Consider the following 16099-nt stretch of genomic DNA (forward strand, 5'->3'; position numbering starts at 1 on the left):
ATTTTCTCAATATTTAATTATATATTTTATTTTTAAATTTGTCATGCGAATTTTAACTAATGTAAGATTCAATAGAATAAAAAGATGTAGAATCATACAAATGTATTCAATGATGCTGGAGCTCAGAATGTTGTAGTAGTGCATTAGTCATGTATAAACTTTGTATATTAGAGCTCCATTTTTGCGGCATGCTTACTTTAATACTATATTGTACTGATATTTATGAAAACCACTTACTTTATTATATACTTTTCTCTGAACAAGTTTGTTTTCCAAACTCTTAGCCCTATTTAATCGAAATTTATTTGGATTTATGTGCAAAGGTAGACCCCCGACTTATGCACTTTTTATCATTCACATTTATTGCATAACTTTGGGATATTACTATATTCCAAATTGAGATTGCAACAGAGGCATTTAAAGCCATGATAAAAATCTTATATGTTTGAAAGATGGCAAAACTGTGAGAATCTATGAAAGAGTAAACCATTTGCATATGGCAGTCAAAGGGAAGAAGTCAGGTTTATTGAGTAAATGGATTGCTCCGTTGCATGACATCAGTGCATGCACAAACTCATATATGAGCTCTTGAAGCAGTTTTTCTAAGAAGCATTGGAACATCCCTTTATAGCCCTAACTTAAGATAATGCATAATGATTATTAGAAGTTCTTTGTAGTTCACTTGGAGTTAGGCAATCATCTCAATTGATTGTCTGTTGAACATGATGACTTTTTTGAAGAAGGAATCCGAATGTTCGTTCTTTAGTGGAATAAACGTCCTAATAACTAAGTCAATATTTTTTAATTTTCTGATTGTAAGGGGCCTGTACAACTCGATTTCTTGTCTTATGTATACTTGATTTTGAAATAGTATTTTGAAGTGCCCCTGTTTTTGAAATTATATTTTAAATTCTTGATCATGAAATTTTATTTTGAAGTGTCACTTTTCATCTGAATGAATTTCACTTAGTTACCTTGAATAATTTTGTAAAGAGCTGTTTTATAAGCATGTAGTAAATTTTATGCACCAATGTTTATTTTTCTTCATGAGCTGATCATTACCTTTTGCTTATGACCTTAGTATGTGATAAGTATTTAGTGTAATAATAACTTTTCACTAAAATGCAATTTTAATTTGTATTTGAACTGAATTTTTTAAAATGTATACCTCCTTTTTTTTAGGCAATATTGTTGGCAGATATTCTTCCTTCACTTTTTATAAAATTAATTGCACCTTTTATTGTTATCAAGACACAGTAAGTTGTTTCTAAAAATTTGTGGCTTAACATATTATGGTATATTAAATATAAATTCTGATGTAACTCAGCATCATTTCCGTAAATATAGTATTTATATCGATTTTGTTTGAAACCATTCTAAAAAGACTAAAACCGAATGATTTCACAAGTTATTAGATTTCTTTCATATGTGCTTTCATTATGTGCTTTCTTTTGTTTTTGTTTAATCTGTAAATGCGAATTTTTTTCCCAAATAATGTGAAATAGGAATTTTAAGCATATCATAATACAAATTGGTTTCTGAAAAAAAAAAAAAGAAGAAGAAGAAATGCTAAAAGTGATATGTATAAAACATTGAGTTACAAATATATGAAAGTTACATATTTGTTTGATGAAGTACGTTTTACCAAAAATTAAGATGCTAACCTACAAACATGATATAGTGTGATGGAAAAGTAATGAAATCAGTGTACCACTAACTAAAACCATCATTCCAAAGGATTGCATTATATGACTCATGTAGATATGTTTAGTCGTGTAATATGCATAGTTATATCAGAGTGTTAGACAAGATGAAAGAGAAATTAAAATTTTCTTAAAATTAAAAAGTAACCTTATTCAGATTACAAATGGAATGTTACAAATTAAAGATTAGAAATGGAATGTTACAAAGTTTAATTTTTATGTCTATTTTTACCCTTATAGGATCAATGAAACATTTGACAGTATGGACCGTAACACTGAGGTGATGGGGAGCAATATTTACTTGCAATTAATTTTCTGCTAAATTTTACTTAAACCCATTCTAAACCCTAAATTGGAACTAGCTATATAGTTTATATAACCTGTTCGCTGTTTTTTTTTTTTTTTTTTTACCACATTATTCAAGTTATTCAGCTAAGTTACTGAAATCTGCAATTTCAAAAATTTACATCATAATTAAGATTTGTTTCTTATCAATCGATTAAATGCAATAAAATACATGTTCACACACACACACACAAAAAAAAAAAAAAAAAAAAAAAAAAGGAGATTAGCGTAACATTGTACTTACAGATATAATATTTTCGACATTTGTATTTATAATATATTTTTAAAAATATGATTAATAAATGTTTTAAAATAATGATTTTTGGAGGAAAGGTATGCTTTATAGGTGTTAACTGCAATCAAAATAGCTAGTATGATTTTGAACTGATTGCAAGTTTCTTGTTCATTTGTACCAATTTAGTTCCTATTTTTTTAAATTGGAATTTCAGTCTTCAACACTGTGATATCCCCTTGAGAAAAATTTCACCTGAATGAAAAATATCACCGTTGAAAGTATGTAGATTTCTAAAATTTTTTGTTTTTAAGTCTACGTAAAATTTTGAACATTTTTTTTCTTAAACTATGATTTTAAATTTAAAAAAAAAAAAATTAAACATTCAGTGCTGGGATACAAACTTACTGTGAGATTTATGCATTTTTAATTGTTCATATATGAGATGCATTAATATATTTAAAGTGTGTTAACATGTTTTACATCTTCATAACTTTTAAAGTATGTTTTACTAGAACCTTAACATTAGTTACCTTGTCAATCCCATAGTCAAATTATCAGGACTACTATTTCTTCTAATTGCTTTGGAAAACATGTTGGAGTCCTGGATAAGAACAAGGAGTTTATTAAAAACTATGTTCCAGAAAGTGTAGAAGATACAACACACATGGGAAGGGGTTAACTACCCTTTATTCTTCACAGTTTACAGCTGCTCCCGCACTTCGGGATACAAAGACTAGTACTTATGGTCTGAAATGTAAAAAATAAGAACTAACTAAATTTAAATAAGAGCTAAACTCAAATACTTTACAAAGAATAGTAACACTAAGATTGGCGTTTTAATCTTTACGTGTATAGTACGCAGAATGCTGGGAAACTACAATACATCTTCAGTATCAAGAGGACTAAATTTCTGTGAAAAGTGCGCATGAGATAAGGTAGCAAGCAGTCTCTCTCTCTAACTCCTTCTTAGCTAAAAGCCTTAACTTAAATAATTAACAATTTGCAAGCTCAATTTATGTACTAAAACTAACTGCGTTTATTCTAGCTGGAAGTGGAAAACAAGAGGAGACAGTTAAAGTTTTAAAATAAAATAAACGTTAGTGAAACTTAAAAAAGCTGAGTTTGGTAAGCAGGGAGAAGACAAAAAGCCATGTTGTTGGATGCCAAAATTTCCTGCATGGCCCATGTAGAGCAAGTGGGGGCATTATTTTGATTATGAGTCAGTTGTTTTCATAGCATTTCAAAGAATATTTCTTCTACATGAATGACCAAGACATCACAGGAGAGGCCTTTGCACTCTGAGTGCTGAGAAATTCTTTATAAATAATTCATCTAATTTTGAAGAGATCGTCTGCTTGTGTTGCTTCTCACCTGTGAAGGTTTTTTTTAATGTAGTGACCTGCAGAACTTCCTTTGTGACAGTTTTCATTTTGGATGTGAGTCATACTTATAAACTCGCATTATTCTCTAAAAACGACCTAGACATTCTGGATTGTTTCTGAACTATTTTTGAAACTCCATACAGATTTCCATGTATTGCTTATTCTGTTGTTATTTCAGCAGTGTTGGTGCAAACTTGGTGGCCATTCGCCTGCACTGTTTATTCTGTGAAATTTTCTGACATATACGGTAAGACAATCCATTTGTTTTGCAAATATCATGAGCTATGTTTCTATGATAATTTTGCACAATTTTGCTTTATACTTTAGTTTTATACTAGTAATAGGACTCCAAAACAGTGATCTTTTTCAGTCAACGTGTGGTATCTTTCAAACAGATTGAAACACCTGTAAACTACTGTTTGCTGTAAAGCATTTTCGTCTAATGCATGTTGAGGCATTTTGTGATTACTTTTGCCATGCTTGTAGTAAAATTTAATGTACAAATAGTACTTTTTGAGATACCCATTTCCATGCAGAATAAAACTGCAAAATGTATCAAACATAATATAAAAAAGACAGGAACAAAAATTAGGAACTAAATGCAGATTTACTGATTGGCAGTTTAAGAGGACATTTAGGGATTTCAGAAAATTTTTGAGGTAGCAGAAAATTTTGGAGTTGTAGAAGTAATTTCTAAATTAAAAAATTCTGTACGTAATGACTAAAAATTAATTGAAAACTAAATTGGCAACACTGCACATATTTAGTATGTTTATCGATTTAAGATAGCAAAAGAGTACTTGCACTGACTTCCAGTTACAACTATTCACCATACCTCCACCAACTAACATCTCAAATTAGAGATGGTTGTAGGTATTTCCCTATGAATAACATTTTCGAATGTTTGTGTTAGCATGTGTCACACATGTTCTGTTCAATTTTACTGCGAGAAAAATGATGTATTTTCTCACCAGCATTTATTTTGAATTAACGGATTAACTGTCTCTTTTATAAGGAGGGTAAAGTTCTTTTCAGAACTCTTCAGCCCTTTTCACTAGTTATCTTTTCACTGTTCTGTTTACTTGTTTTATGAGAAAAAGGACTAAATATGCTGTAAAACAGGTAGACAAGAGCTGTAAAGATGGGAACATTTTTGTTTTCATTTGCTTTCCTGTGTCATTTACTAGAATATTATCCTGTAATATTTGTAACAAAATTCTTACAAGCATTCAGGCCCACCAGCGGCCGAGTGGTAAAGATGCTGAACACTGGTAGTTCAGTCTGAGGTTCGAATCCCACGAACGGGCTGGCTGCATGGGCGTTTTCGTGGTTTACCCCATGTGTAACGTGTATATGAGCCAGTTTCCTGTAGAAAATCCTCCACGAAGGCATCCCTCTCTTTAGGCAGATAGCCCTCGTGTGCTTTACCGTAATTGAATAATCCAATCCGATCCAATCTTACAAACATTCGTACTCAAGGAAATATTACATCTTACTAGCTTATAGTTTGTAAATTTTGGTATTGTATAGTTAATTTTTAGGAAATTGTAGTTAAATTATTATTTTAAATGATTATATCTTTGATGAAATAATTCGTTTATTTCCTTACAAACTCACAAGGTATGATTACCACCTAGACCTAGATCCCATAAATCGTGCTATAATTATTCATAACCCCATTTTTCTGCTAAGGGAGGGTAATGGAGGCAGCCTACAAGCTGTATTCAAATTCAAACTAATTACTTGCTTGTGCTCTCAGAAAATGCTGCTTTTATTCATCAGACAGATCAACAAATTGGAACGTAATGCTTTAAGTGGAAAACCCCAAATTTGTTGTAGAATACATTTAGTTCTCTTGCTTACACTAATTTTATGATATGGGGCTTTTTATTAAAATTCTTTTAATGTGAAGTTGCTCTGCGAGTTTTCTGTTTTTATGTCTGTCGAATTAATTTCCAAAATTCCTAGTTACATCACTCAAAATTTTCTAACTTCGAGTAAAATTTGGTACCATTCACTTTTTCAAATTCATTCTGATCTTTTATTTTAATAGTCCAGAATATAAGATTTTTTTCTCAGTTCTCATAGTTCACAATGAATGCATTCTAAACAGCAGACCTTCTCAGTTTTTTTTTTTTTTTTTTTTTAAATGTTGGTATTTAAAATGTTATTGTGTGGGTGTATGTAAAAAATTATATTTAAAATAAAAAAAAAGACCATGGAAACTTAATTTTTATTTTTTCCAATTAGTTAAAAAATTAAAATAAATGGTATATAAGTGACAAATGAAGTAGCCAAATGGATGTTGGCACCTTTAAAAAAAAAGATATTTTATTCATTAAAATGAAATGTGCACGTACTCTTTCTTTTGTAAGAAGACAGTTACAGCCATCCCTGTTTTGCAACCCCCCATACAACATGCACACTGATCTATGCATTCTGCTGTCATCTCTGCATGTACAGTTGAGACCATTTTCATGTTGTGAATGATAGGATTTTATCATAAAATTTCTATGCTGTCCCTCCTTATCAAGAAAGTGTAAAATTAATAAGCCCTTTGCTTTAATCCTTTTTGCTATTCTATTGTTCTAAACGGAAAAAATAATCTTATCTTAAAAGTAGGCTCTTTAAAAACAAAAAATGTAGTAGTTAGTATTTATTCTAAGAATAAATCGTGTGTAATGTGTAGATAAATATATTTTCTGTATTATTTTAAAAAGTTAAAATTAGATATTTCTAATCTGTAAGTATGCTTTCATTTATTATAATTGTATTAAATTTCCAAACCCAAAATGTTTTAAGTGAAGTATCTTAATTAAATTAATTGCGATGATTGTTCTTTCAAAATTATGTTTGTTTTTTTAAATGTGCCATTGAACTGAGTCCAAAATTTTTGTTTAGAGAAATTCATTCATACAGTGTCTCAAAAAAGTGATGGGACACTTGTGCTTTACAAAAGGAAACTGCAATAAAAAAAAATGGCTCACATAAGTGATGGGACACTTACTTTTCCATCAAATATTTATCCAAAAATTTTACTTTTTAAAAGGTTTTAATATTTTGTTGGATTTCCTTTTACTTTTAAAACATGATTTAATCTTCTTGGGATGGATTTGACTAATTTTTTTTGTGATTTCTGGAGTGATTTTACCCCATTCTTCTTGAAGCACCTATTTTAATTGTTGTTTTGAAGAAATGGTGTGTTTGCGAATTCTTGATTCCAATTCTTGCCAAATATTCTCTATGGGATTTAATTGTGGAAATTGTGGGGGTGTTTTTATTATTTCAGGACAGTTATACAGCAGCCAGAGTCTAAAGCACTGTGCTTGGGGTCATTGTCCTGGTAGAATTTTTAAAATCATTATGAAGGATCAATTTTCGTGCTGAAGATTTCAAATTTTGATTTAAAATGTCAATATACTTGTAATGATCAATTATACTATCAATAAAAACAAAATTACTAACTCCAGCAGACGATATACACCCCCATACCATAACTTCCCCTCCACCATGTTTTACTGTTGGCACCAAGTTCTGTTTGCGAAATTCTTCCCTGGGTTTTCTCCTCACCAAGATTCTACCGTAAGAACCAAATATATTAAATTTAGTCTCATCAGCAAATATAACTTCATTCCAGTAATCAGAATTCTTATTTATGTTGGATTTTGCGAAAGCCAGTCTGAGTTTTCTATTCTTTACACTTACAAAGAATTTTTTCCTGGCTGCTCTACCGTGATATCCAGTAGATCGAATTACTCTTCTAACAGTCTCAGAATTAACAATTACTCCATATAATGCTTGTAAATCAGCAGAAACTTTAGGAGCACTCATTCTTGGATTTTTTTTAAATATTTCGAATGATAATTCGCTTTATTCCATTGGATAGCTTTGATGGTCGGCCAGGTCTTCTTTTATCCTGAATCATATGATTCTTTTTATATCGTTTAATGATATTGAAAACTGTTGAATGACTGAAGTTAACTGTTTCAGTAGTTTCTCTAATAGATTTTCCACGTTCAATATGCAAATTAATAACTAATTTTCGAATTCCAGGCAAAGTTTCTTTTCGTTTAGCATTCATGGCTGCACAGAGCTAAAAAACACAAAAATTCCAAAACAAACTGGAGAGAAATACTGCAGACGATTTTATAAATTATTGGCAATTGCTTTTGAGTAAAAATAAATACCCCAAAAGATATTTTTATTGCTTACTTCAGACGATTTTTGTTGCATAGTACATAGTGTCCCATCACTTAAGTGAGCCATTTTCTGCTTCGTTCTAAACAATTGTATTTTTATTAAATTAATATTTTAATATTTTGAGAAAATGTATGTTATGTAATAATTGTTACTAAATTTAAGTATGAAACCCACCCACAAAAAATTTTACGTGTTTTTTAAATTTATTTTATTGCAGTTTCCTTTTGTAAAGCACAAGTGTCCCATCACTTTTTTGAGACACTATATATTTGAAAAAGTTCAGATTTTTAAAATTTTTAAAGTAGGTTTACGAATAAAATAAAATAAAATTAAATTAATCCCTTTGAAACAAAAGTAAACCGAGTTCAATTATGTACAGTATTACCAATAAATTCTGTGCAAAATCTGGAGAAATATAGGATTAAATTTCTTTTCTCAAGAAATGAAAAGCATCGAGATATTGTGAGCTCTAAAGAAAATAATTTCATGATTTCGAATAAATTTAAAAAACAAAATGAGGTTAGGTGCATTTAATTGAAAGGGGTATGAATGAGATATATGAAGATGAAATGAAAGAAACTCAGGTGTAATACAATATAATCATTAATTTAGAAGTCAAGCAACAAATATCAGCGTTATATTTTCAAATTTTCACAGACTTAAAAATTGCAAAAAAGTTCTAAGTTCTGTGAAAATTTGAAAATATAACGCTGATTTTTGTTGTTTGACTTCTAAATTAATATTTGTTCGGCGTGTTATTATATCTTAACAATATAATCATTCAGAAGATTGCCAAATGGTATGTGATCAGCAGTTTTTAAAGAAATGAATGTATTTCATCCTTTGCTAAGCATGTGTGAAAAGGCTAGAAGAAATTGCGCTCTGTTACTTTATTCATCTAAGATTTTTAATGCTGAGTTTATTTTCTCAGTTTTATCAATTTTAATGTTTTTTACTTACACTGTCTCACCTTTTTTTGACTCGGAACAGTTTGAGCAAAAATGTCAATAATAGAGCAAAAATAATCTGATTTTTTATGACTAAGAAAATTTTAGTTGAATGAATATTTGTAAGTTTAGAATTCTTTGACAAAAAGTATCAGTTTTATTACTTGCTTATTTCAGTTTTATGTGTCTTCTAGTGTCCGTGTTTCAATAGCTATTATTCTTAGCAGTCTAAGCTTTATAATTACTTCTGCATCTGTGGGAAATTGGATGACATTTTTGGGTAAGTATTTAAAATTTTTTATTGTAAATGTTTTTAAAATCCTCTGCATTTGATTATCAAAACTTTTGCATTCAGATGTTTCATATGTTAATGCTCTTAGTTCTGTTTTATCAAGCCTATAATCTATCACTTCCTATGAAACTGAAAAATGATAGGATCACAGCTGTAACTGTGCCATTTTGATTTACATCTTATGGCAATATTGGGCTGACATTGTTTGCTTCTGTTATTAGGTACAATAGGCATACTAGTAACTGAAAGAGCTGCATAAATACTTGAGGAAAATAAGGACATAGGACTAACAAAGACCTGTGTCATAAAAGCAAGTCCCATTTTTGGTGGACAGTTTTGCCAACAAACATAAGACCTTACCTCAGGTAGCTTACTCTCTCCCATCTTCTGTGACATTCGTATGGAAAGCACCATTTTGAATGCAGAATTTTAGAATTTTACAAATGGTGAAGCTGTGTATTTGGGTACAGTATGTTGATGATATGTTTGTTCAGTGGGACAAGTTCATTGATAATCTTCTGGATTTTGTTTTTACATTGAATACATAAGGTGATAACATATAGTTTACTTATGTACTTATTAGTTTTGTTCCATTTCTCCCTTTCTTGGATATACTCATTACAAAATCTGAAAAAGAATTCCACATAATTTTTCTTTCATAAACAGTTAGCTTTCTTCTTGCCTTCTCATTTTGCTTTACCAACCCATGTAAGCAAAACATTGCAGCTTTTCACACCTTTGTTCATCAAGCTTTTTGTTTATGCTTTAGTTCTGCTACTCTGGCAAAAGAACTCTGTGTTCTGTTATGTGATTATCCTTCCATAATCAATGACATTGAACTTTAGAAACTAAACTAAAACTGAGATCTACATCTTCAGTTTTAAGTTTTTAAACCAAGGGCACTTTAATTCCATTCTTTATCTGCCATTCATCCCAAATTTAGCCTTCTCATTTCTAAATGCTTCAGATCTTATGATTCTATAATTTCCTTTAAACTTACAAATAAAAAAATAATAAATACAATAAAACTAAATTTTTCATTTGTAAAAAAAAAGAAATCATAGAGAATGTATAAAATTTCTTGAGGATGTGGTCTTGCATATGTAGGGCGAACCCGCATATCTTTTAAATTCAGGGGGAAGGAACACAATAGATATGTGAAAAAGAAAGAAGTAAAAAGGTCTTCAGTTGCTTCTCATTGTTGGGATAAAAACTGCAGTTTTAATTTTTGGAATTCAAAATTATTGTTCACACTAATTCACCTTTCAGTTTGGGTTTTTTATAAGCTTTGGAAGCCTATCTGCACAGCAATCTAGTTAATGATATAACTTCCATTCTGTTACTGTCAGAGATGTGGAAAAACATGTTCCAAGCTCCGTCTTCTTTCGACCTATGTGCATGCAGCAAAATTTGAATTTACCATTGACTGAATGCCATCTTTTAACTTAAATGATAGACTTAAATTCCACAAGCCATAATGCACACATACTGTGATCATCTGTTGTATGGATGCCATGGTTACTAATTGCAATTGTCATATATTTCTCATCACATCTCATGTAACACTAGCTATCAATTTCTGGACCATACAATTCAGCAAAACAAAACTTTACCGTAGTATGTTAATAATATTTGAGCCAAAAAATTATTCAGTGCGTATGCTTTTTTTACAAAATTTTGAAATGTGTCAAATGATTTTCAAACACCCAGTATATCAGCAGTGACACATCAAAGTTTCATTCTTTTACTTTCTTTTCTTCTAACGCCTAAAAGGTGCATTGTTTTTACTGAAAGTATATGACTGATTGAACTACCTGTACCACCATTAGGGGTTTAACAGGACTTAGTGGAGCTATTTAATTGAAGAAACATTGAAATCTAAAACAAGGCCTAAATCAGGCCCATAAGAAGCAGAACAACCAGGTTACTGCTTAAAATAACTTTAAATAGAATTAACAACAAGTAATACATTCAGAAGTCAAACAACAAAAATCAGCGTTATATTTTCAAATTTTCACGGGAAACATTTATTGAAACAGTTCTAAAACACTTGATAATCCCCAAGAGAGCAATTCTTTGAATTCGCAAAATTTTGTTTCACATTCGAAACAATCCAGTCCACCATGTGCTACATGCATACAAGATTTTTCTCTCTATAGATCTTTTATATACACTCGTAAGAACTGTACCTTGGAGACTCTTAAGAAGTTACTTAAAGTATAAAAACCTATCCAGGTAAAATAAAATCCACTGATGCTATCGTGCTTTCAAAACTGAAGAGTTGAAAGAAGCTAGAAGCAGCCCTTGCCAACGACTGTCATTGCATGAAACATATCATCTATAATTTAGCTTCCACTCTCCTTCATGTATAATGGAATCTCAGTCTGCCATTCAGCAGAGTATAAGTTCTTCAATTTATGTTTCAAAAGTAATAAGTGCAAGCAATTTTAAAACCAAAAAATGTACTTCTTAATAGTTATAATATTTCTTTTTAATAATGTAGCTAATTGGTGTTAAGTTAAAATGCATTTGATTTATAATATGTCCAACTGGTAATTTAAAATGAGTATTTATTGTAACTGATAAAAAGATGTTTCTAACATTACATAACTGGTACAGAATCATATTTTTAAAATTGTATGGTGTGTATTTCTTAATTTGTTGAATATTTTGTATGATTGTTTGAACTTCTGCTAATAAATTCTGTTTTGACTATGACCTGAAATTTTACAATCTGTTTTAATAATCTTAATCTTAATCTCTTTTGACTTACCTATTTTTAAATAGAATGATATTGGGTTATTTTTAGTGATAAACCTAGCTTTTGTCTAAATTTGAATGTTTAACATGAATCTGGAAATGTCCTAGTGAGAACATATCTTTATTCACAAATGCCATACCAGCGTAGCCTCCATTATCGTAGTGTGGGAAATGAGTTGTAAGAGCAAATCAGGTAAAGTATTTCCATTGGGTAATATATGATAGATGAAAAGCATGTCAAGGATACAATATGCCCAGTCTTCTGCTGCTCTTATGCAGAGTCCTGAGATTAAATTTTTGGCTAAGTAATTAGCTATAAAGAGAATTTCTAACTGTAGTGCCTTCTTGATATCCTCGACAGTTTCTTTCTTATGATCAGCCTTTTCTCGATCAGGAAATATCAATGATTCTCTGAAATAGTACTGGTTGCTATTTCAGACTTTATCATTATCTTATAGGGTTCCTCACTTTGATATTATTAAATGTAATGTCGAGAAACCTAGTGAACTACTAAGCGAATAATTGCTTAAGTCCAAAAACAGAAACATAAACTCAAGAAAGGTTAATTACTCTGTAGAGACAATAGTTTTTTTTTTTTTTTTTCTTTTTTACAAAGCTCCCACTTGGGCCAAAACTCAAAATGTCAGAAATAACAACTAACTAATGATTAACTAAAAGAGATTTAGCTGAAGCTAATACAGTTCTAAGCTAGTTGGCCGATGATATAAAATTAGCCAGCGAAGCTATCAAAAGGCACGTAATACGACCGAGCGTAGTAACAATTAGGGAGATGTAGCTAAAAGGCAAATGCGCGCTATTCAGGAATCGTAACTCTCTCTGGTGAAGTCAGTGGAACTTTGACTTAAATACTTTTGACTTCTCATTTGCATTTAACGTGATTCTAAAATCTTATTCTGGTAAGGAATTGTAAGCTGAAACTAGAAGAGATAGAATAGTACTATAAACTTAAAATAACTGTTATAAAATTAAAATATACCTTACAGTCTTCTAACGGTTTTAAATGTAAAAATTGGAGTTCAAAGAACTCAAGGAAGGAGTGGTTTCTCTTTCTACATCCCTGTGGGCCGAGGTTCTGCATTTGATGGTGAAATTGCTGCGATTTGCACAGCTCTGTACCAGCTGCCATGCCACATGGAAAAAGTCACAAGAGCCGTTATCATCAGTGATTCCCGAAGTGCTCTGTTGGCTATTGTTTCAGATAAAAATCCCATATCAGAGGATGTATTGGATTGTGGACATTATCTAAAAAAAACCTGGCATCATTTGAGAAAACTATAGTTCTCCAGTGGGTTCCTGCTCACTGTGGGGTTCCTGGTAACAAGAAAAAGGACTTCCTGGCAAAAAAGGGTGCTTTAATCATGCAGAATATTTGTCCTAAGCCTTTCCATATTGTTAGGGATCTTATTAAAAGATCTTTCAAAGTACGTGCTTAGGAAGATCTCTATCATCGTGTTTCTCATAAGTCTTGGAGGAATGCTATCTGAATTTGTGTAATGGCCCCAGGCGTAGAGCAGGCGCTGAATTCCGCCTAGCCACCGGAGTTGACTGCCTACGATATCATCTCCATAGATTCAAAATTGTTCCTTCTGGGATATGCACTCTGTACAGCTTGGAGAGGTGATGGACACCGCACATCTTCTCTACTGTCTTGCTGTGCGCAAGACTGGGTGGCAAGAGATATGTAAGGTTAATCTGTTACAGTTTTTTTTATTATTATTATTTTTTATATTGTGTTGCTGTATTCTGTGTTCTTTGTTCTTGCATTTTGCTGTAACTGTTCACAATCTGCCGTTGGAAATTTAAAAAAAAATTTTCCCTTTTATCTAAATATTATGCCTAAGTTAGTTACCAGGTTTTCATGCTAAAAGTTGTATTTTATTTATCTAAGGGATATTTTTCTGTAATCCATACTCTGTTTAGCTTTTATATCACTGCTTAGAAATTGAAATTTTTATTTTGGGTCAAATAACTAGCTGCGCTGTATAGAAATATGAAGCGTTATATTAAATGCAGTTCCATTTACTCGTTTTGTAACAATGAAAGGGATTAAATGTCTTTTCTTTTACTTCCTCCCTTTAGGTGTTATATGTGCTGCTTTATCTAGCGGTTTAGGGGAAGTGACGTTTCTGTCTTATTCTTCCTTTTTTGAAAAGTAAGTACAAACTGGATTTTGAATGAAAATGGTGATTTTTTTGTTGTTATATTTGCTCTTTTGTGATATTTTTATAGTCATTGCAATTTCTGTATTTCTGTAGGGATGTTGTATCTACATGGTCTTCTGGGACAGGTGAGCAGCAAAAGCTTTCTGTTTATATATGTTTAGCAATACTGTTTTAGATGTTAAGTTGTATGTTTTGATTTTATTTCTGTAATAATTTGTTCTTTGGGTGATGGATAGAAAACAAGTCTTTTATTGCATCTTTCAAAAATTTACAATGCTTATAATGAAAGATTCTTGATTATCATAGATTGTTAATATCACTGCTATAAATTTTCTCTAATTAGCAGGACATGCATATTTTTGTATTCTAATGTCTGTGAGTGTACCACTAGAACTGTGTACTCTCTATGCCCTATGTGAGTCATTTTTGCCATATTTAATAATGTACTTAAGTTATTTATAAAAGAATTCTTAAACTCGCTTGTTAATTATAAGACCATCATGTAATAAATATGTTGTGCCGAGTGCTTTTAAGTTGCTTTCTATGAGAAATGTTTCAAGGTGAAAAAAATGCCAACAGATTTTTAACACTGACATTAACACTCATTTAACACTGTGCAAATCTGACAATCGCACCTGTTATATATTTTTATAACTTTTGTGTTAACAGATTGTTTGCCTCCTCTTATCAGACTTATCAGACTAGGCAAAAAATGGCTTCTTTTTACTATTATGTATTTCTTGCTTTCAATGTTTGTAGCTCAGAACCCTTACTTGCTAATGAACTCTGTTATTTGAGATCAGTTGTGACTGACCAAGGATTTTCTCCTGTGGTCATTGATGAAGGCTTTAAAACATTTTCCTCTTACCATTACAGAAGACATTCTACTGACAGAAATACAGAACCTTGTCATGCTTCCATTTCATCCTTCTGTTAGTTGCAAAATTGCACGGATTCTCCAGAAGTTCAATTTTTATGTCGTTTACTCGCTTATCGTTAAAATGCATGGTTTGATTCTTAAAGATTATGTTTCTGACTTTAATTCTTGGGGAATTTGTAGCATATTTTGTCAGTGTGGTATCTGGCTCTCTAATTGTGGACTGTTATCGGATATTACTGTAAATTAAGCTCCATGTTTTAGGTAAAGTTAAATGAGTGTGAAACAGCTTTCAAGGAAGCCCATCCTAAGGGAACTACTACTTCTAACCATTTTGAGAAGTTGTTGACAAAGTGCAGCAAAATTTGATTTTTATTTACTTCACTTCAAGGATGTAGTCCTAAGAAATCAGCTCAAAACATGTTACTGTTATAACTTGCTTTTATGCCAGTTAAATATCCTCCCGGACTGTAACTGATATCGTTAATTAACTGGCGAGTTCCTCAAGACTTGACATATTGTGTGACACATTTTTTGTAGCTGAGAAAAACAAACTGCTTCCTTCACGTATAGCGCACTTTCTCACACACCTAGCTGGCTTGATGATGAATCATTATGTAACTCGCTGAATATACTTAATCTTAGCTTCTCTGACACAACCGGTCGAAATTCTGTGTTTTTATTTGTGGCCCTCGTGTAAAACAAAAGGTGATCGATATTTCGTATTTCACTGCTCTGTTTTAATTTCCATTGATATCAAGTGCTTAAAATTATTGGGATCCTTTAAGTACGTTTAAATATTTTTAAACTCGGGATTTGTTTTCAAATTCTTAATTACTTTATTTCTCTTTCAAGTGTGTGTTTAATCTTTAAACTATGCTCCTGCAATCCGAGGTCTCACCTAAGTCTTGGTTGGTGATAAGTTCTTCCCCAAATATAGGCGAATGATCGTGGCATGGTCCCTATACTGTGTTGCTGGCTCTTTGCAAAATATATCCCTAACTGATGAACAGTTAACAGGATCCTTAGTGTCTGTCTAGTGTAATAATTTGTGTAATTCCTTTGACTTTAGTTTTACTAAAATATGTAACCAGCTTACCACCTCCTGCATACGCACGGCTATTATCGCAAATTCAGGAAGCATCTACTACTGTTTCCAATTTTTTCCCCATGTC

The 16099-nt window shown here is 31.4% G+C and overlaps 1 protein-coding gene across 2 annotated transcripts in view; it reads left to right on the forward strand.

The window, feature by feature from the left end:
* The window catches only part of Cln3 (CLN3 lysosomal/endosomal transmembrane protein, battenin), a 175678-nt gene that overhangs the window by 80622 nt on the left and 78957 nt on the right, over window positions 1–16099 (forward strand). For both annotated transcript variants that reach the window (XM_085809748.1, XM_085809747.1), the window contains exons 5-8: window positions 1183–1256; window positions 9007–9092; window positions 13965–14037; window positions 14141–14172. In XM_085809748.1, coding sequence (XP_085665874.1) covers window positions 1183–1256; window positions 9007–9092; window positions 13965–14037; window positions 14141–14172 — 265 coding nt within the window. The remainder of the gene's footprint in view (window positions 1–1182; window positions 1257–9006; window positions 9093–13964; window positions 14038–14140; window positions 14173–16099) is intronic.

The sequence above is a fragment of the Stegodyphus dumicola genome, chromosome X2 (genome assembly GCF_044657685.1).
Source record: "Stegodyphus dumicola isolate Sdum_Otavi_A_Nest chromosome X2, ASM4465768v1".
Classification (NCBI taxonomy): Eukaryota; Metazoa; Arthropoda; class Arachnida; order Araneae; family Eresidae; genus Stegodyphus; species Stegodyphus dumicola.